The 27,515-nt window shown below is 37.2% G+C and overlaps 1 protein-coding gene across 1 annotated transcript; it reads right to left on the bottom strand.

The window, feature by feature from the left end:
- Positions 1–9,316: 9,316 nt before the first annotated feature.
- On the bottom strand, positions 9,317–25,647 carry LOC115971056. Its single transcript, XM_031090725.1, has 9 exons — positions 25,618–25,647; positions 16,633–16,765; positions 16,393–16,557; positions 12,011–12,321; positions 11,677–11,898; positions 11,459–11,551; positions 10,188–10,289; positions 9,553–10,096; positions 9,317–9,462 (listed from the first exon to the last, which is right to left on the bottom strand). Exons 2-9 carry the CDS (start codon positions 16,748–16,750, stop codon positions 9,443–9,445), a joined length of 1,575 nt encoding a protein of 524 aa, XP_030946585.1. The 5' UTR covers positions 16,751–16,765; positions 25,618–25,647; the 3' UTR covers positions 9,317–9,442.
- Positions 25,648–27,515: the final 1,868 nt, after the last annotated feature.

Consider the following 27,515-nt stretch of genomic DNA (forward strand, 5'->3'; position numbering starts at 1 on the left):
AGCTTTGCTCTCGTAATGCAAAGTCACCTTTCACTTGGGAGACTACAAGATTGGAATCTCCCAATACTCTCATATGTTTCACTCCTATACTGAGTGTTATAGTCAACCCAGTTAAGTATGCCTCATATTCAGCTGCATTATTAGAGCATGAGAAACCAAGCTTGAAAGACAGGGGCATGATATCCCCATTTTCACAGCTTAGTACAATTCCTACCCCATTTGAAGTTGCTGTAGCCGACCTGTCAAACCTCATGGTCCATTTCTTTCCTGGGATCTCCATCACTGCTACCTCACCAGGGATTTCTTCGCTTAGCGGGCCTTCCTCCTTTCCTAGGAATTGAGCTAGCAAATCTGCTATGGCCTAGCTCTTGACAGCCTTGGGAGTTCTTATACCTATATCATATTGTGAGAGCAACACTAGCCATTGTGCTATCCTTCCTGTGAGAAGGGGCTGGTGCAGGAGTGCTTTTATGGGGTAGGACTTGGTTACCAAGAGGATTTGGTGAGTTGAGAAGTACCTCTTCAACCTTTGGGATGCATAAATGATCACTAGGCAGGCTTTCTCTATTATGGAGTACCTGGTCTCGGTATCCTTGAGTGTTCTGCTTACATAATATACGGGCTGCTCATTTCCTTGGTCGTCTTCTTGTGCCAGCAAAGCTCCTATTGCCTGAGAGTTTGATGCTAAGTATAGCAACAGAGGTCGCCCACGTACTGGTGCCTGGAGGGTGGGCAGATGATTCATGATGCCCTGAATTCTTTGAAAAACTTCCTGCTGCTCTGTCCCCTAAGTAAATTCATTCCCCTTTTTCAATAGTTTGGATAGGCTTGCTGTAGCTGAGGCTAAACCAGGCACAAATCTCCTAATATAGGAGACCCTTCCCAGGAAGCTCTTGAATTCCCTAACAGTAGTTGGTCTTCTCATCGTGGCGATAGCTGTGGCCTTGGCTGGATCCACGCTTATGCCTTTGTGATGTACCAGGAACCCAAGGAACTTTCCAGCAGACATTCCAAAGGCGCACTTTATGGGGTTCATACGTAACTTGTACTTCCTGCATCTTTCAAAGACTTGCTCAAGTACTTGGAAATGTCCTGTTCTGGTTTTTGACTTGACCACAATATCATCTACATAATCTTCCATCTCCTCATGCATCATGTCATGGAAAATGGCTGTCATGGTCCGCTGATACGTAGCCCCCGCATTTTTGAGGCCAAAGGGCATTACAGTGTAGTAAAAGTTCCCAATTGGAGTTCTGAATACCGTCTTCTCTGCATCTTTGGCTGCCATGCGGATTTGGTTGTATCCACTGTACCCATCCATAAATGAGAACATTGAGTTTCCTGCAGCTGAATCTACAAGGAGGTCGATATTGGGCAAGGGAAACTCATCTTTAGGACATGCCTTATTCAAGTTGCGAAAGTCTACACAACAACGGATCTGACCATTTTTCTTCTTCACAGGTACAATATTGGAAAGCCATTTTGGGTGTTGGATGGGTTTGATAAAACCAGCTGTTAGCAATTTCTTGACCTCTTGAACTATTTGAGCTTCTACCTCAGTGTGGAAGACTCTAGCTGGTTGGACTACTGGCCTCATCCCTGGGTCCACATTAAGAGAATAGACTACCAACCCTGGGTCTAGACCAGGCATCTCATCATAGGTCCATGCAAACACATTTCTGTATTTTTGAAGCAAGGTTACCAGTTGTTCTCTTTCTTGAGCCACCAATTGACTGCTAATGAAGACAGGTTTTCGGGATCCTGGTTCTGTCCCCAAATCTATTTCCTTTAATTCTTCCTCAAGCTGAATCTGGGCCTCCTTAACTGGTTCTTCTGGGATTTTTTCTTGGGCCATCATGCAGCTTGGTGGTCCGGGACATTCCTGCACAATGCATTCGAGTCCTGCGCACCTTTACAAACGATAGATTAGTCTTCCCCCAGGTTCCCGCACCACCACACATTCTCGGGATCCTAAAGAGCTGGGCTCCCTCTTTTGTCTTTTTCTTTCTAGAAGGTTCCTCAGGTCACGGGTGCCCCTCCCTCCTTCTTCTTCTTCTAGGATAGGTGCCCCGAGGGTCCCCGGGGCGGGGTTCTCATCATCTGGCTCCAACTCATCATAAAACATCGTTTCTGCAAAGTTCACTTCTCCCTGGCTGAAAGGATTATGGTTGGCAGGGATCCTTATAGGCCTCCCATTCAGTCTCCCTTTAATGCATTGATGGAACGTGGATGGAATAAGACGATGTTTATGAAGCCACGGGCGTCCCAGCAACACGTGATAAGAAACTTCTGCATTAATCACATGAAACCTTGTCAGAGCCACTATTGGCCCCACCCTTAAGGCTAGCTGTACGTATCCTTCTGTTGATTCTACCGATCCTCCAAATCCTGTTATTTCCATGGGAGCCCCCAGGATCCTTCTGTCAACTAAGCCAACAGCTTCTAGGGTACTCAAGGCTATGAGATTGAGTGATGCCCCCGTATCCACCAGTGCTCTTCTGACTTGAACGCCGTTTATGGTGGCCATTAGATAAAGGGGTCTACGGTGGTCTGGATGCTCAATCTCCATGTCTTCATCAGTGAAGGTTATTGCATTGGTTGTCTTCAGGAAAGCTCGACTAGCATGTGACTCAGCTGTAAAGCATTTCATCCCTGAATCTGCTGCTATGCTCATGAGAGACTCTGTGGCCACTCTTCTTGCTTCTGGTCCGAATCCTAATTGATTAAATAGTGACCTGAACTTAGGATTCTTCTGGAGGGTCCTGACTGTGCTCGGGTGGAAGGATCCTTCAGATTCTCCTGCTTCTGCCGGGTTCCCATGTATCACTACTGCTACCACCCCTTTTCCTTTGTGGTTAGGCAAGGGGTTCCTCTGCACTTCTGGCTCCTTCTGAGTGAGCTCCAGGGTTCCTTCTCTCAACTTTTTGTGGAAGAGTCTGCGAAGGGTCCAGCAATCCTTGGTGGAGTGCTTGACATAGTTATGGATTCTGCAAAATAAAGGGTTCTTCCTTTCTTCTTCAGTTGGTGGCCTGGACACAGTGAATGGCCTAACAACCCCATCTCCAATCCATTTGTCTAGGACATGGCTTAACTCCTCAGCTGTACATGGGATCACTGGTGGTTCCTCGTACTCCTTCCCATCTAGTCTCTTCCTTTTCTCTCCTACTGATGTTGTCATAGCTTGGGATGCGGGCAGCCTTTTTGACCTCATGGTTTGTGCCGTCCTTCTGGTTCTCTGTAACAGGTCAGCAAACTGCGTGATACATAGATTTTCAAGGTTGAGCCTATAATCAAAAAGCATGTTGGTTATACAGGTTTCCATGAGCTCTTTTTCTTCATGGTCCCCATAGCAGTCTAGGGACACATCTTCAAATCTTTTAATAAATTGAACAGGATCTTCTCCAGGTCTCTGCCTCGCCATTTGCAGATTCTGAAAAGTGATTTTGTCTTCACCAGGGTAATATTTGGCGTAGAATTTTTCCATCATCTCATCCCAGGTTTTGATGGACCCGGGTCTCAGCGTGGTGTACCAAGTGTATGCCCTATCCACTAAGGATTTGGCGAATTCCCTCAAACATAATTCTCTGTCTCCTGCATAGGGGCCCATAATGTGGACAAACCTACTCACATGTTCCATGGCACTTCCGTTCCTCCCATCGAAAGGATGGAACTTTGGGGGTTCGTACCCCTTAGGGTATGGTTTGCCAGGAAGTTCTGGAGGGAACGGGGGATCCCGAGAGAATTGCTTGGGGATCCCTGAGAGTTTTTCCCTTTCTTACTCCAGGAAGGCATTGACATCTGCCAGTGTCAAGTACTGAGGGTTGGCTCTTCCTCCCACTGCTGACCCTCCTTCTGGCTGCGTCCCATCTTGGTGGCCAGTAGGGGGAACATTGTCTCTGATTTTCTGTGTCCTGCCCTCTTTGAGAAGACGAACTTCTTGCTCCAGATCCTTTAACATTGCTGTCATCCTAGCCATGAGGTCTGGTTCCTGCCTTGCGTGTCTTTGTTCTGACACAACCTCCTGTTCTACCAAGGGTATCCCACCTCCTTGCCTGGAAGCTACCTCGTTTTCTCCTACGGGCTCAGAGGCCGTAGGTGGCACATTAGTTCCTTTGCTGTTTCTTTGTCTTGGAGGCATTCTCTGTGAAGGGATTGCTTTTTCCTTCTTCTTTGCCCAGTCCCCAGCAGAGTCGCCAAAATGTGAGAGTGCCTTTTTCGTGACACTCAGGCCCAAGGATCCTGGGCCTAAATGAAAAAGGAGGATTTGGTGGACCGGGCCTTGACTCATCGCAGCTAACGAGCTGTTTAAGAATCAAGTGGATGCAGAGAATACTCCTGACAATATAAAGAAAATGACAAACAAGGATATTGAAGAGTGCAAAAAATTAACAAGGTAAATTCAGAAGGAAAGAAACAGGATTAGCAAAGCAATAAAATTAGTGTTGTGGGGATCCTGGGAAATATGAAGCAATGTTTCCTTAATACATTATCTGTTTGATTACAGAAAGCTCACTAGGACGTGATACAAGGTTCAATCAAGCTCAAAAATTGCAGTCTTGAATGGCTATTTCAGCCTTCAAAACTTGCAAAGTTTGATTCTCGTTGAATCCGAGTATGTGCAATAGTGGCTTTTACAGGATACCGGGAAGCAATCTTTGTTTTTCCCTTAGTATTTTCCTTTCTACACAGATTTTTCTGATAGTTTTTTCCTAGAGAATTTCTTCTTTCTTGTGTTTCTTTCTTTTTTTTCCGCCGCTTTCTTTACAACCCATCCCCTCCTTTTATAATGGAGTTTTCTGGGCTTCCCGGGGAACCGTTGGTTCCCCTGTTTTGCTCTTTTGCAAACAGAGCATGTCCTGTCTCCATCGTCTCGGTAAGTCCCTTTTCCGTTTTTTCTCATTCTTTCCTTCTCTCAGTTCTGATCCTTTTGAAAGCTTCTGGTTGGCCATCTTCTTCGGGACGTGCTAAGGTATGTCCTTCTCGGCATCCCCATTTCTGGCGTCTTCCACTTTTTCCTTTTCTTTCCTATTTGGACGGAATCCTGTTCTGCCATTTTTGAAAGTCGTTTGTTATCATTCTTCTTCCTTGTCCTGGTTCCCCGAGGCCTTTTCTGTCTGTGCCATGAGAGGTCGCTCGCGTTTTTATTTCTTGTTTTCTTCTTCTGTCTTCTTTCTATCGATCTGTCCCAGTCTTCCTTTTTCTTTGTGCCTGAAGGGATCCGTGCTTATTGATAGTTCCTGAGGATCATTGCTTCTTATACTTTGCCGTGGTCTTTTTTTTTTTCGGATGCTTCTTTTTTTCTAGGCTTCAAGATCCTCTGGGCCTTTCTTTTATTCCCTCATGGGTCTCCTGTATCTATTACTTTGGGCTTAGCCTGAATTTTTCCTTTTGGGCTTGACTTGTTCTTCTTTTTTGGGCTTATTTCACTATGACCCTTTTTAGACCTCAACAAGGGTCATTCTAAAACCCTTCCATTTTGAATATTTTTTCAATGTAACGTCTTATTTTCTGATGTTCATTACAATATTTGAAATACACATATATTTGATCGAGAAATCCTCTCTATTCTTTAAAAAATCTCTACCTTTGTTAATCTTGAAAATTGAAAACGAGGGAAAGGAACTAATTAAGGCTACAGAGGTCATAATCTTTTATAGGTTATTGTGGCATTATTCTATGATGCTCTCCCTATTTTTTTTATGAGACCTGTTTCTCCTTTGCATAGTCCACCATCAAGTGTACTGGATGGTTCAACAAGTGACTGAATTGCTCTTCTAGTGTAAAACAACCTTCTGCAGCAAATTAGTGGGGATTATTAGAGGATATTATTTTAAAAGGATCATTTATCTTGGTTTTTTGTTCATTTTGGATGCTAGTAATTAAGTTCTCACATGGTGTTGATTAAGTATATTTTTGACACTCTGCATTGGTTTTAGTTTTGTCTTTCATTATACCTTCAATAATCTATTTTCTAGGTTTGTATGTCTTATTAGATTTCATTTGAAATTTCCCTTTAATTGTTGAGAAAATAATAGAAATCAAATTGGCTATTTTTTATGATTCATGTTCTTTTTCCTCGAACATAATTGTATTGTTTATGAAATCTTTGTAAATGGTCTTTTTTCAATCTTTGTAAGATTATTGACCTTTACCCGTACAAATTATGATTATTGTATGAATTATTGTTATTCATGAATGTATAAATTTATGAAATTTAGTGCGGATGGATAGGCAATCATGCACCTCTTTTGGTATTTAATGTAGTTGGTAAAAGAAATTTATTGGGTACTCTGAGAATATACTTCCTCCCTCTCGCATAGAGGTAGGCCTCATGGTGAGTGAGACCCACTTCTATGTGAGAGAGGGAGTATTCTCCCGAAGTACCCAATAACAGTCCATTGGTAAAATACATTATTTCTACGTATTTATAAATTGTTCAAGGTCCATACCTGTTGATCAAATATAAGAAAAGAGCATAAAACTCTTTTTAAGGTAATTGATTACATTTTTTTTTTTATGTTTATTAATTTTATATGGCCAATAAATTCGGATGCTTATCTACACCTTTTACCTTTTTTTAAAAAAAGGTCAAGATTAAAAGACAATTATTTTTTTAAGGAGAAGATGGGCAAATGGCCCTTTCAAAAAAAAATCTAGCATTTTGCCCCCTTTTCCAAACTAATTAGGAAAATGCCCCTCTTGAAAATTGAGTTATTAAAAAAAAAAAAAAAAATTGAGCCCTATAGTGGCGTTTTAAGGAGCCTATAGTGACGTTTTAAGGACCTATAGTGGCGTTTTGTAATCTGATCTCCATGAAGTCGAGTTACATGCAATTTTTTTTCTTTTTTTTACCTATAACTCGACTTCATGGAAATCGGATTACAAAACGCCACTATAGGTCCTTAAAACGTCACTATAGGATCCTTAAAAACATCACTATAGGGCTTAACTCGATTTTGAGAAAATCGAGTTTCAAAAGAGGGGCATTTCCTTAATTAATTTGGGAAAGAGGGCAAAATGCTGGATTGTTTTTTTGAAAGGGGTAAAAGCCAATTTTTTCCATTTTTTTTAACTCTTTACTTGATTATAAATAATTTTCACTCTTAAGGACAGCATTTCAATTCTCATGTAAGTCTCTCTCTATTAACTCATCTTCCAATTTTTTTTTTAAATAATTTTTTCTTTATCCAAAATTGTCATGTACTCATTTTATGATTAGTTATCTCATTCTAACTTTTTGTCTTTCTAAAAATACTCATTTTTATTGTCATATAATCACCATCCCAATGTATTAAGTTTGTCTTTAGTTATGTGTAGTGTTACTATCAAAGAGTTGATATCTCTTTTATAAGTTCAAAATTTTTAATTTAATTTTTTTACATAAATAATTTAATTATATAATTGAAATAAATTCTTTAATATACATATACTTTTCTATTAAGTCATGCATCGCGTGGACATAATACTAGTTATTACCTAAAATATGATATAAATTGAAATTCAAAATATATCTCAACAACATAAATTTCAAAATTTGTGAATTTAAAGTTCAAACGATCAAACATCTGTAATTCTCAAGATTTCTCTACAACTAAACATGGCCTATAGGTTTTTTAGTTGTAAAAATGTAGGTGAGTAGGGCTATCCACCAAAACCTAACCCACCCAACACAACCATTTGGGCCGACTCGACGCCGGTGACAATGGGCGGCAGGTCTCTACCTCCAACAACCAAAACCAACAGGCTAGTTGGCAGGTCTTCTCATGAAAACCTAATTCTAACCAACCCAGCCGATCTACACACGAAAATCTCGTTGTTTTCTACTGGTACAAGCAATTCTCTAGTCATTTGAGGTTAGACCTGTTGAGATCTGCCCAGATCTTGAAGAAATTCTGCAAGATCTCGCTAAATCTAGCCATCTTTTTCCAAATTTGGCGGATTTCAACCAGTTTCAGCCAAATTTCAGTCAATTCCTCTTCCCCAACTCTAATAGAGAACAAATTAGCTAGAATCGAATCCTCAACAATGAGTCCAAATCTTAAAGACTCAAAGTGGTTAGATCAGTTCCAAGTTGAGCACAAACCCAACCCAAACCGACCCATGGATAGCCCTATAGGTGAGTGTGGGTCTTGAACCCACAACTTTGACCTCTATCATTTTTTCTATAGGGGGGAGGGGGGGACATTATTTCAAATTATTGCTCATTGACTAAATTTTGGGAGATGACAAAGTTCTACAGTTATGAAAATATGCACGAGTACATACCAAATTTAAAAGCTCATTTCTTGAGGTAACTTGCATACAAAATAACTATATTTAAAAGGTTTTTTTTTAAAAAAAAAAAAATTTTGATGAACCTTTAAAAGGGTTAGTTTATGCATAAAATTTCATAATTTTATCCTTAACGGGTTGAAAACTTGAAATGTATTGTCATTAACCCCGCTTTCACTTAGCTTACCACAAATACATCTTCCGCACACTACAAAAAAAAGGTCCTCTGGCCGCGTTTTTAAAACGCGGCTATATCGCAAAAAAACGTGGCTATAGCCTATAGCCACGTTTTTTTAGGCCACGGTTTATAATGTGGCCTAAAACCCGTGACTATAGGACTGATGGTCCTATGGCCGCACTTTTTAACCGCGGCCCAAGCCCTAGTCCTATAGCCTCGTTTAAAACGCGGCCTAAGGGTACGGGCTTAGGCCGCGTTTTAAACGCGGCCTAAGCCTTTACCATAGGCCGCGTTTTAAACGCGGCCTAAGCCTTTACCATAGGCCGCGTTTTAAACGCGGCCTAAGCGTTTACCTTAGGCCACGTTTAAAACGCAGCCTAAGGTTGATCCTTAGGCCGCGTTTAAAAAGTGCGGCCTAAGCTCCCATTGTGATGGCCTGTGACACTCGTTTAAGCCGCGTTTTAACCGTGGCCTAAGGTTCAGGTCTTAGGCCGCACTTTTTAAACGCGGCCTAAGGTTCAACCTTGGGCTGCGTTTTAAGCGTGGCCTAAGTTTCAACCTTGGGCTGCGTTTAAAACGCGGCCCAAAATTAAAACCTTAGGCCGCGTTGTAAGTGCGGCTTCAGCCCCCCAAATTCTTATTATGAATTGGTCTATAGCCATGTTTTTAACGTTTAAAAACGTGGCTATAGTATTTTTTTTTTTTTTCCCTTCTTATTTCCTTTTTCTGGGCAGATTTTTACAAACCTGTCAAACATACAAAATATCTCTATACCTGTCAAACCCAGACTTCCAAGCATTAATTTTCTCTAATAAGAAATTTCTCAAGCATTAATTTTCAATATTCCAAACAACTATACATGAAGAGTCCACGAAGTTACAATATTTGACACAATATTACAATCATGTTTACAATATTTTCAATATCCACGAAGTTACAATATTCCGAATATCCAAACAATTATACATTACAAGAGTCCACGAAGAGTCCTCACTATGATGTAGCGCTATTACCTGAAAATATTATATACGCAATATTAGTAGCACATAATATTGCAATAAACACGCAAGTTTTATGGCCATTAAACGCAAAGTTTGTATTACCTGAATAACCGTGTAAACTTGAGATGACATTCTTTTGTAAGAAGGCTACCATTTCATCCATTCTCCGCTTTGCCTCACCCATTTCCCGCTTTGTTTCGTCCAGCTGCTGCTGATGCCGTCTTTCTGATTCGCGCATTGCTTCGGCCAGTTGCTGCTCATGCCGTGCATCTGACTCCCGCTTTGCTTCGGCCAGTGCTTCGGCTAGTTGCTGCTTATGCCGTGCATCTGACTCCCGCTTTGCTTCGGCCAGTGCTTCGGCCAGTTGCTGCTGATGCCTTTGCTCTGAGTCAGCAAGTTGGTCCCTCATCGAATTTTCCAATGCAGTCATTCGTTGGGCTGTTTCAGTGGACGACGGCCCAGGCACACATGGAAGGTTGGACCCACTTCTTCCTGATGGGGTTGGTCCAAAACCGACCCCACGGACACGTCCAGAATGTTCTTTGCCCATCACTTGAGCGAACGCATCATCTTTTGCCCAGAGAATTCCATCGCGATGGTCTCCTACTAGTTTGCCCCCGTTGGCTAAAATTGCTTTCATTTTCTCCTGTTTTCATATAAGAACCAAATAACATATTATTTGCTATAAACATTTCACGCACAAATTAGAAAATAAATAGGTTATGATATAGGCTTACAATCTTCTCTCGCACTTCATTACTAATAGGAGTCCCATCTTTCGTGCAGTATGCTTTTATGAAAACATCTGCACGCTCCACTGCTTGGCCGCTTTCTTTTGCCTACATCATATTCAACAGTCTCATTACAATAGTGAAAATTTATGTTGGTGATATGAAGCGAGAATCGACAACCAAACATAGCAAATGGAATTTGGAACATAACATGCAATATAACCATAAAACAAATTCCGTAAACATGTAGTTTATTACGTTCAAAAAGACGAGTTATTTTCTTCATGTGAATGCTGTGTATCAAGCGGTTTTTGGTACCAACCCTCTTGCCCTTTGATTTAATAAAATAGCCATTTTATAAGAGGTAACGTTTGAAAAAGTGTGGCCATAGCACCCTTGTTGACAGCTTTGAAGACATTTTCGCCACATTTAAAACGCGGCTACAATGCCACAACTATAGCCACGTTTCTTAAATGTGGTTATATCTGTTACCTATAGCCACGTTTAAAACGCGGCTATAACCCCCTAACTATTTTTAGAATTTTGTCTATAGCCACGTTTTAAACGCAGCTACAACCCCCTAAATATTTTTACAATTACTCTATAGCCACGTTTCAAACGCAGCTACAACCCCCTAAATATTTTTACAATTACTCTATAGCCACGTTTTAAACGCAGCTACAACCCCCTGCCTATATGCATCCCAATTGCTATATACCAAACCAAACTCTTGCTAACAAAGTGGCAAACATAAATATTAATGAAATCTCTAATCAAAAACAGGAAATATCACAAGAAATGTCTCTTAACAATCATAAACATGCAAAAAAGCCAAGTCTTCCTTACCCCAACACTGTGCATATGATCAGTAAACTAGTTTCTTCAAACTCTTCAGATTCATCACACATAATAATTTTAATTCAACCAAACAATATGTACGGAAACTCTATTTGTGATTTTTTAATATTGATTATTTCTAAACCAAGAAGTTTATATTATTACAGTAATGAAATTGTGGATTGCTTAGTTTGGACCCTACGACAATGTTGGGCATTGCCACCATTACTGTCATCTCCATGCAAGCCCTTCCTCAATGCTAAACTCACGCCGACAACATCTATTTTAATTTTCATGAATTCGAATCGACCATGTTCTTTCAACAACAAATAAATAAATAAATACAACTAGAATTTATTGATACCACCAATATGTCACAAGTTCAATTAAAATAGTAGAGCATTAAAACTGTGAATGTTGTTGCATAATGCATTTCTTACCATATTGTCAGCAGTTTGTGCAAAACTTATAGGCCCTGTCCTCGCTATATCCGTCTGAAACGAACGACTTCTCTTGTTCGTATCCGTTAATTCCTTTACACATTCCCGCCAACAAATTAAAACAAACAAATCAGTTAAAACACTGTACTCGGTATAGACATTTCTACATCATATGTATAGTACCAGTAAAAGATAATAGAGCAAGAAAATAGCGCAACCTTCGTTTTACCGGCAAACCAATAGTCAACTAGTGCGCGGTAGTCCTGCTCGTCAGCCCAAGATGGTTTTTTGAGATAAACCTCTTCTATTAACGCATCTTTTGGGTAGCATTTTTTTTTTAACTTACTCCTTCGATTCCTTCTCAACTCCCCTAACAAGTGCATTGCCCAGTTCATTTGATTTGCTGGTTTGATAATATCTGGGTCAATGATCCACTTTTTCTGAAATGCAAAAATTGAGTTAGCATAGTGCAATAATTCACCCTACTGAAAATGTCATTTAGCACATACACGACTATACATAACAATTAAAAGTAGCTTAATTTGATACAACCTCTATCTCTACCCAGGCGTCTTCTTTGCATTTACGGTCGACATGCGTCCAAGTAGCAGGCATAAGTGGGCAATAGTTGCGGCAGATGCATAAGGTGCCCAACCACCTTTTGAATGTTTGCCCGCTTTCCCCAACCGGTTGCATGCTCCCATTTAACCCACATACAAGTTTCTTGTTCGGTGGGAGAGCCCATATTCGCTGCATTAGCGTTATTCCACGTCTTTTATTTATATTATTGGATATTGGGGTTTCCCGAACTGCATCTTCTGCACGCCCATCATTGGATGGTGCGGTTTCTTGGACCAAATCGTCTGCATATAGTAAACCATTATTAGAGAGAATGAAATTTCAAAGTTCACAATTACAGAAAAGTCACTGTATATAGCTCAAGTGCTCAACTAACATGATATATGTGATCTTTGTAAATGTGGACATTTTGATACTTAAAGAAACTAATAATAACAAATAAGTCAACCATAATACCTATAATATTGGTAACACCATTACTGCCAGTGTCATGTACATGCACAGCCAAGTTGAATATCATTTCCAAAGCTCGTAAATCACATGAATATCATTATTACAGCTTGGGTAAAATAACCTCAAACAAAAACATAATACCCATCAAAAGAAATTAGAACTTTTACCTCAAATAAAGTGATGAAGATGCTTTGGGGTTCCTAAGTATTTTTGCAGTGATCTTGTTGAAAAAATGATGGTGAGGATTGATTGCTTTGGAGTGGAGGCCGGTGGGTGAGTGTGGAAGTGAGTGTGTGTGTGTGTGTTTAAGTAAAGATAAAAGAAAGAAAATGAAAGACCCTAATAGAGGCAGCCAGCCAATAGAAAGAAGAGAGGTGGGTGAAAATGAGTGATGGGGACTGGTGTTAGGTGGGGGGGACGTGCGAACTAAAAATCTGACTTGACCCCCTCTTTTCTTTTTGTTTTTTCTCTGATGACAAGGATGTTACACATCCACAGTGAACAGAATATGAGATAAAAGTAATTGTGCTAAATGGAGTTAGGAATATTAACCCAAACTCCAAAGAAGTTTAGTAAAATTTCCTTAAGGACACTCATTACCATTTTCCTTCTTAGTATTACTTGATTTTGCATGAAATGTGTGCCACTATATTTATTGAGTCCAATTTCATTGGAGTTTCTGTTCCTTAGAAATTCATTTACTTTTCCAAGGAACAAGTCCAATTCTATTAAATCGGGTCATCACCATTTTAGGCTTTGCTTTTTATTAATTGCTTAAAGAAGTGCACATTTGAAATCGATTTGGTCCCTAATTATGTCAAGTGGTGGTACTTAATTGGATCATTTCCCTAAATCTCACTTCTTGTAGAACCCATCGAGGAGAAGATTTAACAAATTCTGTCCTTACCCCCAAGTTTGCACAGCCAATTTGGTTCCATGCACAACCAAATATTTTCCATACCCTCAACAAATTGCAAGCTGGCCAAGTGCCAAAGAAAAAGCGATCTCCCATCCCACGCGACCTCACCATCTTTTACTAAAAAATAAGTATGGCCTCCCATGCAAATCAAGTTTCCTAAATATTTTTCACACGTCTCTACCCTCTCCACAGATAAACACCCAAACTCCCAGACACGCTACAAAAACTATCAAAACCCAGAAAATACACAAACAAAACCTTCTCACAAACAAAACCTGCAAGAATCCCTGAAACACCCAAATTCCCAGCCAAGAACACCACCAAAAATACCCAAAAACAATGCCCTTGCAAACCCAAATAGAACCATAAATATCCCTGTTTTAACCCATAAAATCAACCCCAAAATCGACAATCTCAACCCCCACTGAAAATAACCCAGCAAATCCTCCAAAACTCTCACTACAAATATCCTACAATAAGCCAAGAAAAATCCCACTGGAACTACAGCCAAAACCCCACTGTCAAACCCTTAACAATTCTCAGGAAGACCCAAAAATAGTCACTGTAAACCCAACACTGAAAACTCCATCAGATACCAATAAAAATCCCTTCATACAAACCAACCAGAAAACCCATTTGAAAACAGCATCAACAGAGCATAAAAAAAAATGAAAGATAAACGGAGCAGAAGCATAAGCTAAATACCAAGACATGAAAGCAGAATACAAAGAAGGAAAGAAGAAATTCAAAAGCAGAGAACCATACAGAAAATTTTCTTGAAGTTTAAGGTCAACAAATTTTCTACTTTTGATGTTGGGCTTACTATTTTTTTCCCCTATATTTTAGATCAAATTGGTTTTTGTTGGGCTTTTTGCATTTAATGTTTAAACATGCTAAGATATTGTCTAGGTAATCATATTTAAGCTCATTTTATCTGTTGAATTTAAAAAAGTTTGGGATCAGGAGTTCAAAATTTTATTTCAAAGGGTCAACAAAATATTTTAAAAATATTATACATAATTCTTTTTTTTTTTATTTAGCTCTTATACTTTTTTTCTATTTCTTTTTCTTTTTTGGCCAGCTCAGATGGTTTATTTAAAGTTTTCAACCCCCTAATCTTCACTTGGTGCCGCCCCTGTGACCACCCCGTGACTTTACCATTACATAAGGTAATGTCCCCCCAACAGTAATTCTGTTCTTTTGTTTAGATCTAAATATATCCATCATCAAATTAAAAACTGATTTCTATACTGTGCGAACTGCACATTTTTACAAGGGAAAAGTGTGTTTTTTTTTTTTTTCTTAGAAACAGAAGGGAAAAGTTAATTAAAATGCAGTAAGAGCAGTAGTTTAAAATATATTTTCAGAAATTTTTTCTGATAAAATGAAAAATAAAATTAAGAGTTTTCTCAAGCTTAGTGAGGGAAGAGGGAGATTTGTATTTGTATTTGGAGTTAATGAAACAAGAATTGTGTTAGGAAGTCTAAAATTTGCTACAGCACATCAACTCATTTACATATGCTTATAGGTTTTATTAGCTTGTTGAAAAACATTATAACGAACATAATTATGGAATAGTTTTTTAAACGTATGACAGTTGATTTCTGATGTGCACTCTGCACAAATATTGCACTTTAATTTTTGATAATCAGCACAAGTCTTACACTGATACGTACAAAATCAATTATTAAAACACTGGAAACTTCAGAAAATGGCAAGGTAAAATAAATAATAGAATTCACTTACCAAAATTTGTTCATTCCACCAACCTAGGAGTAATGCATCTACAAAATTTGGTGATAAGTAAGAAATAGTATAGCATCACAAAAAATGGTCTAAACCTTTTGGTTTTTGTTTTATTTTTTTGGAATATGATAGTATGGATTAGAATCCTCTGTCATTTGCTTTAAATTTGTTGGCTTTTATATGTAATTGGAGGAGACTCCACCCTGTGTACAAAGCTTAATGCCTCAAATGTACAGTTGTTTGTAATAATTAATGAATTTCTATTTTATATATATATATATATATATATTTATAGTTGACCCTATATCTTCTTCTTGTGGAGATGTACAACTGAGCTAAGCTATCTTAGTTGTCTGCTTCTTTGCTTTGAGTCTCCTCAATTAAAAATGAAAGGTTCAAATGTCTTCATTTTGATGGGAGAGTATTGGCAGGTGTTTAAGGCTATAAGGTAGGTTCTCTTCTCATGCCAATATAAGTTTGTGGTTGCTGCCAGAAACTATGCTTTAGGTTGTTTGGAATACTAATGTTATAATCCAAGAATTGAATAGTTGGGTCATGACTGGAAACTACATTTGTTAATGTGGAACTTCAACATAGTAGTTCCAGCATAGATGTCTTTCATCTGTTTTTGAACACTTAATGAATTAAATTTGACAGTGATCCTTTGTTAGGCAATAGAACTCATGGTTGTTGATGCTCTGTTAAAAGCAAATGATTTTCTTCAAATTGCATAACCAATTCATCAACCAGTAGAATTTTGGACGGTTCGAACTTTACACATTACCATCAAACTTCTACGTTTTACTTTACAGCACTGACATAGTTTCTCTGAAAGTGCAGTTAGATGACTCAATCTTAAAAATCATTGAAATTTCTAATGCACAAGAGCGCAACGAAGAGGTAGTAATGTTTGAAATTCTTCATGTCTCAAAATCTTTAACTTCTCCTCTTGAATTATTTTTTATTAAAAAAAAAAAGGAACTTTAGTGAACCAACAGAGATAAAAAATTGTTAATCTTATTTATACATTTTAAATTTTTGGATCATTGTGTGAATTTTAATTCATTCAATTAGTAAATTTCATTTTACTTTAATAATTAAAGTATGTATCAAGTCAAAACTACTAAAAAAATTGAAACCATATAAACATAAGGTTAAAGATATAGGTTACTTTAGTCATTAACAGCAAACATAAAAGTGTTACCCTAAGAATAATTTACACTGTACGAATAACAACCTGCAGAAGGCGGCTGTGTCTCATCATCATCATCATCATCTCCTTCCTCCCATCTTGCGTGCTCAGCATCATAGGCGGCCCTTAACTCCTCCTGCATGATGTCTCGTGAGCGTGATGAACCTTGGCCAACTTGCACAATTGTCAATGGATGGTCCCTCTCCATTCCTGCAGCAAACGACCAAAAAATTAGTTACAACAGTAATAAATATCAAACGTTACATTTCAAGATATGTAAACTACCTGTGGGTTGTGACCCAGCATCACTAGTATGGGCGGCTTGCAGCTCCTCCCCTCTCTGTCGTGAACTCGAGGGTCCTTCGCCGACGTCTACAAGTGGCAATCGGCGTTTCTTACCCATTCCTGCGTCTAACAACTTTAGAAAACAAAAAAACTGTTAATTATAGACAACAATCAATTGCATAACATGTAAGTGAAACATTTTTGGGTTCTGACACCCTTTACAATAGTTCAACCATATACACGTTGTGTGCACCAAGATAGGCAGAAGAAAACTTTATATTAAATGTCGCAATTTTTGTTAGAATTGAGTTGGGTGAGGACCTATGGTAATTAAGATCATGAAGGTAAGATATTAAAGATGATTTTAAAACCCCCATAAATGAACCAATAAAAAGCTAGACTTAGGTATATTTACAATCTGCTACAAGTCATGTAAATTCAAAATAAGAAAAAGAAAAAGAAAAATTTTAATTTGCTTTTGACGTCTATGTTTTTAATGACACCTTTTTTGTGTTGGTGGGTTTAGACAGTTGGCTTGTACTGCATGTTATAAGCAACTGAGGTACAAAAAATCAAGTGGTTTGACATATGATAAATGGGTTTTCAATTTTAATGATGTTTGGGAAGAAAGAAAGGTTTCTCTCTTCTTCTCTAGTCTCCACCCACTGTGGTTCCATCATCTGCTGTAGGGTCTGTCTGTCTTCTATCTGTATGTATGCAGCTTATGTCTTTGGTTAGAATGTCCCTTTCTATAGGGGTTTCAACTTTCAAAAATATCTAATAATAAGATATTCAGGACTCGTTCAGCTATAGGATGAGTACTATCCACCATCAGACTTGGAGAAAGGGTGGAATGTTTCATGCAACATAATTGGGGTAATGACTTAATGAAGGACACAATAAAATGGGCCCATAAATATCAAAGGACAAGTTAAGCATGGTGATGTAATCAGCTTACCTCATGCCATTAGTACATTAAAATTATATAAGCTTTTCTTCTCAAAAAAAAAAAAAAAAAAACATTTATATAAGCTTTTGTCATATGGTCCTAGCTAGCAGTGAGTACTGGTGTCCCTAGATACAGCTAATTACTTGATGAACGGGTGAGGTTTTGGTTGTTGATTTTTCTTTATTACGGTTTTCAATTGGTAAACTGAAAAAAATAAAAAATAAAAAAATCCTCCATTTATAGCAAAATTGTGAACAGTAGGCCACAAATGATATACACATAATGATATATACATCATAATAGTGCACGGTAGTCTTGTATAAAAATTACTTTAAAATATGAGGTTATGTTTTTAAATTTTTATTTTTTACAATGTCCCCACCAAATGATATACACATTAAACATGAGTCCTCAAAAATAAATTAATATAAATATCTTGACAGATAAAATGCTGTTAAAGCCATGATATGACAGTGTATCAAAGTGAAAATAAAAACATAATTAGTCATGGATTGGAAGAGCTTGCTTAAAATCCTTTGCTTCTATAGTATCCTATGACTTTGAAGCTTAACAGCTATGACACCAATAGCAAAATATAATTTCTTGGTAAATGCCATATCTCTTTTGTTATGATCACATGATAACATATTAGTCTTTCCATAATCAGAAAATCAATAACACAAACCCACATGTTTGGATGGATTAAAGTTGACCACGACTTGTACACTGATTATAAGCCAGCAGGCCCAGCACTAACTAAATTAATCAATGAACTAATTAAAAGGGTTAAATATGAGCTTAATGGGGTGAACCAAACTTTCACTTACAAATCAACCTATGGTATGACCTAAGCCTAGTTTTGGAATACTAGTTTCGATCCTAACCATACCTATTTCTTAACATGATAGTTGGTTCGAATCTATATGGTATGATATAAACCTAGTTTCGGAATAATGGTTTCAATCCTAGCCATATCAATATTTGGGTAAAATAACTTATTTTAATATCTAACAATATATACACTACCCTATCCAAGTTTAAGAGCTTCTCTTTGCCAAACACTACAACCACAACGAAAAGAAACCCTAACACCACACGATCATATATCCAAGTTCATAAGAAATGAATTTCAAATCCAATAGCGAAGAGGGGAAGGAATTGGATACATCATAAGTAAAAATTAAAGGAATTAACAATATTAAGAGGAATTAACAAATTCAACAAATATTACACAGAGGCATTCCAACTAATTCATGAATGAATACGTTCTCATTAACAACTGTAACATCCAAACACATAATACACTACTCATCCTCGGTATACTCATCCTTGTTGTCATCTTCATTGTCAGACTCATCGTCAATAAACTCATCTTCATTGTTTACTCCATGAAGATCTCTTTCAGCAATGATGGAGGCATCAATTGTCATTCCCTCTAGATCATCCCGAGCCCAACGAAGGTTGTCACTCACAACCTCATGACTACTTAAGTTATAGGGAACATTTTCAGAAAAACTATATATATCATCCTCCTCACGTTGGGGACCAACACCAGCATCAAACACGTCCCTAGCTTTAGTTTTGACAACAGCATACCAATCCTTGTGCCTTTTATCTTCCACATAAAAAACTTGTGTAGCTTGAGATGCCAAGACGTATGGTTCATCCATCATTTTATCCCCACCATGTATGAAGTATGTAAAGTTTACCATAGGAAACCCAAATTCATCAGTCCTATATCCTCTCCTATGTTGGTCATGAACCCATTTACACTTGAATAACACATGTTTGATTTTGTCAGAATAATTCAACTCAATTATATCACTTAAAATACCATAGTAAGTATTGCCCCCATCAGTAGCCACACTAACTCCACTATTCTGCGTTTTCCTATTTCCCTCATCATTTACACTCCTAAATTTTAAGCCATTTATTACATAATGCTTGAACCGCTTTACATAAATATACGGCCATTTGGACAATGCAACAAGGGTATCACTAACTCCCTCCCTTTCCTTCTCAGCATCAGTGAGGGACATCACCTAACATCAGTTGGCCAAAATAAAATAATTCATATCAGTACAGTTAATCATGGTTGAGACAGTGTTACAAGTTTAATAAGTTGAAAATGTCATACATACGTGACCCCCAAACCATGTACAAAACTTCTCCATGTGATGCTTATATATAATGGTATCGGAAACGTTACGATTGTGGCCTTTTCGAAGTTCATCCTCTATCAATCTTTTGTGCATCCTGTGCAGGCAATTGTATTAGGGTTAATAGACCTTACGTACATTGGATTGACGTGCAATTATATTTGTATATGTAATACTTACTCACGAAAGCGGTTGATGTTGTCAGAATTGAATAAAACGTAGCGATGGGCTTGGGTCCACTCTTTATTGTCTAGTGTCATGATCGAAACCACCCCCGTTGACTCCTCAATCATCCTGGTGGGTCGATTGAATATAGTTTCCACTCCTTCCATATACCGTGAACAGAATGTTAAGCACTCCTCTACTATGTATCCTTCAGCAATAGACCCTTCTGGAGCAGCTCTATTTCGTACGTAAGACTTAAGACGTGAGAGGTACCTATAAAGGAATGATAAGATTAATGATTGGCAATGGTAATTCGAACACGCACATGAAACTGGACGTTGATCAATAATATTACACACATCTTACCTCTCAATGGGATACATCCAACGGTAGTGCACTGGACCACCAATCTTAGCTTCAGCAGCTAAGTGCATGACCAAATGTACCATCACTGTAAAGAAGGATGGAGGAAATATCTTTTCCAATTCACACAATGTCACTGCAATCTCTGCCTCACTAGTCACAATATCTGAAACCGTAAGGGTTTTGGAACAAATTTGTCTAAAGAAGCAAGCTAACTTTATCAAAGGTCTACTAACATGAGATGGCAAAGACCCACGTAATGCTATGGGAAAAAGTTGCTGCATCAATATGTGATTATCATGACTCTTCAAACCAGAAATCTTGCGTTCTTTCATATTCACACGGCGTGAGATATTGGAAGCATACCCATCGGGCACTGTTACATCCTTCAAAACTTGCAAGAAACCATCTATCTCCGATGAAGTCATATGAAAACATGCAGCCGGTATGGTATACTGATCATCACTTTTTCGTTGTAGGTGGAGTTCACTCCTTATCCCCATGTCCGCCAAGTCAAGGCGTGCCTTGTAATTATCCTTCGTTTTATCCTTCAAGTTCAACAGTGTGCTTAGTATATTGTCCATCACATTCTTCTCTATATGCATCACATCAAGATTGTGTCGCAACTTGTGATCCTCCCAATAAGGCAAGGTAAAAAATATACTCCTTTTCTTCCAACCACTCTGGTCTGCCTCCCTTCTCTTCCTTTTTTTGTAAGCAAGTTGACATTTCCTACCCAGACAACGTCCAAGTAAATGTTCAGTTTCCACAATAATGTCAGATGTGACTGGTGGTTCAGGAGCCAATCGAGTATCAATAGATCCATCAAATGACATACCATCTTTGCGGAAATCATGGTCAACATCCAACCATCGCCGATGTCCCATGTAACAGAATTTGCGACCATTTCTCAAATATCGAGACTCGGTCTTCATGGCACAAGCAGGACACGCCAACTCACCTTTGGTACTCCAACCCGACAAATCTGCGTATGCAGGAAAATCATTTATGGTCCACGTCAATGCTGCACGCAATTGGAATACTTCTTTTGAAGATGCATCGTATGCTTGTACTCCAACATCCCATAACTCCCTTAGTTCTTCTACTAACGGTTCCAAGTACACATCAATAGCAATCCCTGGCGAGGTAGGACCAGGAATAACTAATGATAGAATCAAAGATGACCGTTTCATGCACAGCCAAGGTGGGAGATTGTACGGGACCAACATGACAGGCCACGTACTGTGACTAGTACTCATAATTCCGAAGGGGTTGAACCCATCCGCAGCTAATCCAAGTCTGACATTACGAGGGTCAGATGAGAAGTGTAAATGCTTACTGTCAAACATTTTCCATGCATCTGAGTCAGCAGGATGCCGCATTACCCCATCATCAGTACGACCATTAACATGCCATTTCATAGAACTAGCCAGATCGGGTGACAGAAATAGTCGCTGCAATCTTGGCTTTAAGGGGAACCATCTTAGGATCTTCGCAGCTTTCTTCTTCCCCTTACTGGATGAAGCATGCTTACTAGCAACAGATGCCTCATTTGTTTTCCACCTTGAAGCTTTACAACAAGGACACGCTTCGAGGTTAACATTTTGCTTCCAAAACAGCATACAATCATTGGGACAAGCATGGATCTTCTCATAACCCAAACCCAAATCTCGAACTATCTTCTTAGCCTCATAATGGTCCTTTGGCAACTTAGCGTCTGAAGGAAGCATATCCATCAGGACTTGAAGCAACAGAGTAAATGACTTATTTGTCCAACCACACAGAGTCTTCAACTGGAACAACACGACAATTGCTGAGAAAATGCTAAATTTTGTACAACCTTCATATAAAGGTTTGTCTACATCATCTACCATCTTGTAAAACTTCTTGGCGTCATCATTCGGACCTTCACCCGGACATTGCGCAGTTGGACCTTCTTCCATTGGTTCGGGTGGGATTTCATGCGGAGGGCACAAATCGTGCAACATCCCATGGAAATCACCATATGGATTTTGGGTTTCTTGCACATGAGAGCTCCCACATTCGGTAGCTGGCGTAGCAGCCGCCGATTCACCATGAAATTTCCAAACTTTGTAATTTTTAAGCATCCCCGAAGCCCAACAGTGCTCACGTACCACATTTAGCGGTTGTATAAGCAAATTCACACATTTCACACAAGGACATAAGATCTGCCCATTGCGGGCGGATGGAGCAGCAAATTCCACGAATTGGTTTACACCTTCAAAATATTCCCTTGTACCCCTCCGCTTCTCCATCCAACTTTTGTCCATTGCGATACAATATTTACGGAATGTTACCTACACCAAGATTTGTTACTACAAATATACTAATTATTATAATTACATTCATTTGTCATTTGTTAAGAACAGACATACCCAAGTATGCAGCTATTTTCTTGGAACATATAACACTTGTCCTATACTAACTCAATGTGATAAGTTGTAAAAGTAGTTAAGCATAAGTGTTTACAAAATATGAAAACAAATACGAAATTCATGTCATTGTAATAATTATTAAGTCTATAATACCATGATGCTCAATTACTTGGGTCATTGGTCAAAAGTGAGTTCAAAACATTTGTCAGATAGGTTTAAGATTTGGTGTGATTCAAGTTTATAGTTGTTTTGTTGAGGTTTTTATTTTTATTTTTTTTGTTTTTTGAAAAGAAAATTACATTAGCTTTTCATGTGTAGCAATTTAGCATATGGGACCCTCTATGATAGTGGGTTTTGTTTGCATAAATAAGGATTGCAAACTTGCAACTGTTAAGACTTAATTTTACATGAATTTAATTTTTACTGTTGGGCGATTCCTTGAGTATGAAAGTCGATACGTCATGATCATTTTGTGTTCATAATGTTTTTGTAATCATTATCATATATTTGTTGTAATTCATCATACAATCCTGGATTTGTTTGCAATTAGCCAATATAAGGAGTATCTATGCATTTCATTTTTATTCATCTATTGTGAAATTCTGTTTAGGTTATTCGAATGTTGTGGCCTATAGTTTTCTAATACTTACAATTCAGACCAGAAAAAGGGGGGTCCCATCTGTCGTGAAATTACCATTAGTTTATTAGAATGTTATGGACTTTAGTTTACTAATGCTTTCTGTCATAGAAAAGCAAATGGGGGCTTAAGGGGTAATAAGTTGGGCTTAATCACAAACATGAAGATCTTCTTGATTTCAACTTTAATATCTTCCTTCATACCTAAAAATAAATACAGGTTTTTTTTTTTTTTTAAATCTTTTTTATAAATGGTCTATTTATAATTTTGTTGAATGAGCAAAAAATTTCAAGATAAGATTTTGAAATTTCTATGAAGGACTCCATGAATTTAGGTTTTTTTTTTCTTGCAAGTAATTATTATTATAATTGATTTTGTATTGTCTTCGTATAAAATGTTTAAATTTTAAGTTTCCATGTGTCTTTTGTAACAAGAAAAGAAGGTATATTCTTGATGATGATGAGTTGTTATATTTAATGATCTTTTGTTGTATATTTGCTTCTCATAGTGCTTATTACAAGTGGCTGTCTTGGATATTGCATGATAGTGCTAATGCTTTTAGATTGATTTCATCCTTTTCAATTTTGGGCTTTTCTAGGTTTTGTATGTAATTATATTCTTAAAATCTTAGTTAATCTACTTGGGTGATGAGGGGGGAAAATCAAACGTCTTGACTTGAATTATTTGGAGTAGCAAGTATGGTCAAACTATATTTCCAGTGGTGTGCTCAAATAGAATTTTAATTTAAAACTATCTCGAAATGGAATTGATAGGTGAATCAATCCCAAATTTTCACAGCGTTATCTGTTATAGTGTTATGAAGATTAAAATCTTAAAGATAGTCTTATATATGTGTATATATATATATATATATTGATTGTAGAGGTTGTAATTTAGTACTTAAGTTTTTTAATCATATTTATGATAAGTATGTTTGCGATATTGTGAACATCTAATTTCTTATCCATTTCTATTTCTATTTGCTCTCGGTCTCTCAAATTTTTCTCAGTGTACCTACAATGCAGAAGATGTATATATAAAAGAAAGAGGAGAGGCTGAAGCAGCTAAAAGGGGCAAGATCCCTTCAATTAGCTGCCTCTATTAGATGTGATGGATGCTCGTGAAAATAAATAGTACATAACAATGACAGACTTATGTTAAAACAGAAACGATACACCAATACTCAAGTTACTGCATTATCTAGAGCAAACTCAGGGGAATAATTTCAAACTCATGCTAAAGTAGAAAGTGGATTTGACCATACTTGTTTTTGTATTCATTTGTGGGCATTAAACAATGTTTATATTATTATGTAATCGCATTATGTTTAATAATAAAATGGCATTCCTGGATTTGCCTTCGTCAAATTTGTACAAAACTTTGTAAGACTTTCTAATGTTGCAACTTTGAGTGCTACTAGTTAGTCTGTTTATATATGATCCCTAATACCCCACAAAAAAAAAAAATTTGAACTATCATAGTCTTTTGTTTTCATGCTTGATAGTCCCATGAAAAAGCTAGAAGTTTTCATTGGAAAGTAATTGCAAATTGGGATGATCTAGTAGATTTGTGCAGTAAAGATAGGGCAACTAGTCTGTGAGGGTGCTGAAACAGGTGTAGAAGTTGTTGATTTGGATAGTGGAACTCGGGTCCAAAAGAATTGTTGGCTGATGATGATAATTTATCGCCAGACTTGGTTAATATTGAAAAGATAAGAGCTCAAACTCCATATTTGTACTCACTGATTCTCCAAATTTGACATAACAAGAGGGTAACATCCAGAGCCTATAACTAATGACATGGCCTATCTATATACAATTCTAGTATATTTGAGACATTTACAAGACTCAGAGAGTGAAAAACTTACAAACTCTTTTCAAGAACATGCATTGAATATGTGAATAGAGAGTTTACTAAATCACTCTGACAGAAGCACTCACACCTATTGTGGTTAAAACATAATGTAATTGTAAAAGGGAGGCCAAAAACCAAAATGTAAATAATAGCCTCCAACTATGGCATTCCTTTTTCTTCAATTCTTATGTAATTAATGTTATTTCTACAAAACTTCAAGCTGTGTGAATGAAGATCATATTAATTTTATCACTGTGAGCATCACACAAATTATGAGTAGCCAAAGGGAAAAAAATCAATTATTCTACAAACTCCATCAGTAAAATTCTATCAAACAGAACACAAAAATTCTACCCTCAATAGACCTGTTAAAAACGAGTAATTGACAATAGAATACCCAATTCAATGCTCAAGCTCAGGAATTGACGACTTTCGTAGATCTGAGTGGTAAAGAATACTCACAATTCTTTCAAGAAAGGATGTTTGTAGAAGTCTGCGTCAATTCTCCTTGTCAACTGGTTGTGATCCAAGTACCTGAGATTGAATCAAAGAATCCTTTAGAGTATATACCAAGACAATTTCCTGCCCATGGACATCAACAATAATAACATAATCCAACAACGCATGTATACAAAAATTTTTACATTAAGAAAGAAAATGCATTCCATTAATTGCCAACTCAAAGATGCATGCCAGGACAGCAATGCAAGTTCTGCGTAGGTAAAACAAGCCATGGAAAGTCTTCAAAATGCATCTATATTTTCCACATTTACAAAGGCAAAAGATTAAAATCTTAAGTCATAATCTAAGAAGTTCAAGAATTGGGCATGAAATACAAAGCCATGGATTAATGAATCATCTAAACAATGCATGTAATGGTACTGAAGTGAAGGTTGCATATCCTAATGAAGGCAGCAACGAAGACACAAAGTTAGGAAGATTAGTGTGGATCATTTGGAACAAACTGAAGTGTGGCAGACATTCCCATTAAATTTAATTATTATCATTCTTACTGTTTCATACACTGCCTTGGTTGCCAATAGCAAGCAAGCAAAAACAACAACAAACTTAATATTACAAAACGTAAAACAGCATTTATATATATCATAAGAACATTATGTCAAAAGGTTAATTATATCACTGCCTTACTCCACATATATTGACATGGTTGGAGATAACTAACGCTATTAGATCACTTATTTGTAGAAGGTTGATGACATGGCCATTAGATTTATTACAAATCAATGACTTATAAAAGTTGTAACTGTTTCAAAGTTATACCAGATATAACTTGAACTCCCTCATATATATATATATATATATATAAGTTAATTAAAACGAAAATAAGATTAATATGTCTATGAAGTCAATTATGCATAAAAATTACATGACCTTCTCAAATCAAACCAAGTCTGTTGATGAACAGTATCTGTATAAGTGTATTGAGGTATTATTCATAAATTATTTTGGTCCATAGTTTGTTGACTATAAAGTATTTCTGTCGTTGGGTAAGTTTAGCTATATTTAGTAAAAGCGGGGTTTATTGAGCCTAATGGGAATGCTCTAATGCCAAAAGAACTTATATAGAAATATGTAAAATAAGTTTGTGTTTTCCCTTATACAGATTATCACAATCTATTTGAAGACTGTTTTTGTATTTTTTTTATTTGTTTGCCAATTTCAGATTGGTAAGAAAAAGAAAAATGAAATAAGAGAAATACAACAAATTTAGCTAGTTACAAAGGTTAGCAAATTGACTAATATCCCACTTCAATCAATTTAAGATCACCTATCGAAACTAATATATGTAAGGAGAGGATTACAATATTAAAATAAACTATTTGAGGAAGTGGCCAAGATGAGATGATGATATCTCTAACATTTCAAATGACGGCAACAGAAATGAAATAAAGATATGTTATATGCAATTTGCACTTTATTCTTTTGGCAAAACCAAACTGCCCAATGAGAAAGACATATGGGACTTTTCAAACCCATAATTAATATCGTATATGGAAGCAACATGCTTTTATTGACTTATACATATATATGAATAGTTCACATGCATATCGTATTTGAAACAACATACTAATTTCTTACTACTGTGAGTTTAAACTTGAAACCACCAATTATTTCCTTTCTCACACTTTTTCTTTTAGGGTATGATATCAACTTATCACTGAACCAATGAATCTCAGGCATAGTAAACATTAACCTGAGTACGTAATTAAAACTGTGTTTTCTAAAGCAACTTCAAGAAGTAATGACTACTGACAGCTATAATGTCCCCTAAACCGTTACGATTGTCCTCTTCATTTTAATATTAAAGCCGTAAAGTAACGTTTAGACTTAGAAGGATT

Source organism: Quercus lobata, chromosome 12, assembly GCF_001633185.2.
Source record: "Quercus lobata isolate SW786 chromosome 12, ValleyOak3.0 Primary Assembly, whole genome shotgun sequence".
NCBI classification, from domain to species: Eukaryota; Viridiplantae; Streptophyta; class Magnoliopsida; order Fagales; family Fagaceae; genus Quercus; species Quercus lobata.

Coding starts and splice junctions, on each gene's coding strand:
- LOC115971056 (XM_031090725.1), bottom strand. CDS start 16,750: ATGGGTAAGAAACGCCGATTGCCACTTGTAGACGTCGGCGAAGGACCC. Junction 16,558..16,632: donor TGCTGGGTCACAACCCACAG/GTAGTTTACATA, acceptor CGTTTGCTGCAG/GAATGGAGAGGGACCATCCA. Junction 11,899..12,010: donor ACGCCTGGGTAGAGATAGAG/GTTGTATCAAAT, acceptor TTTGCATTTCAG/AAAAAGTGGATCATTGACCC.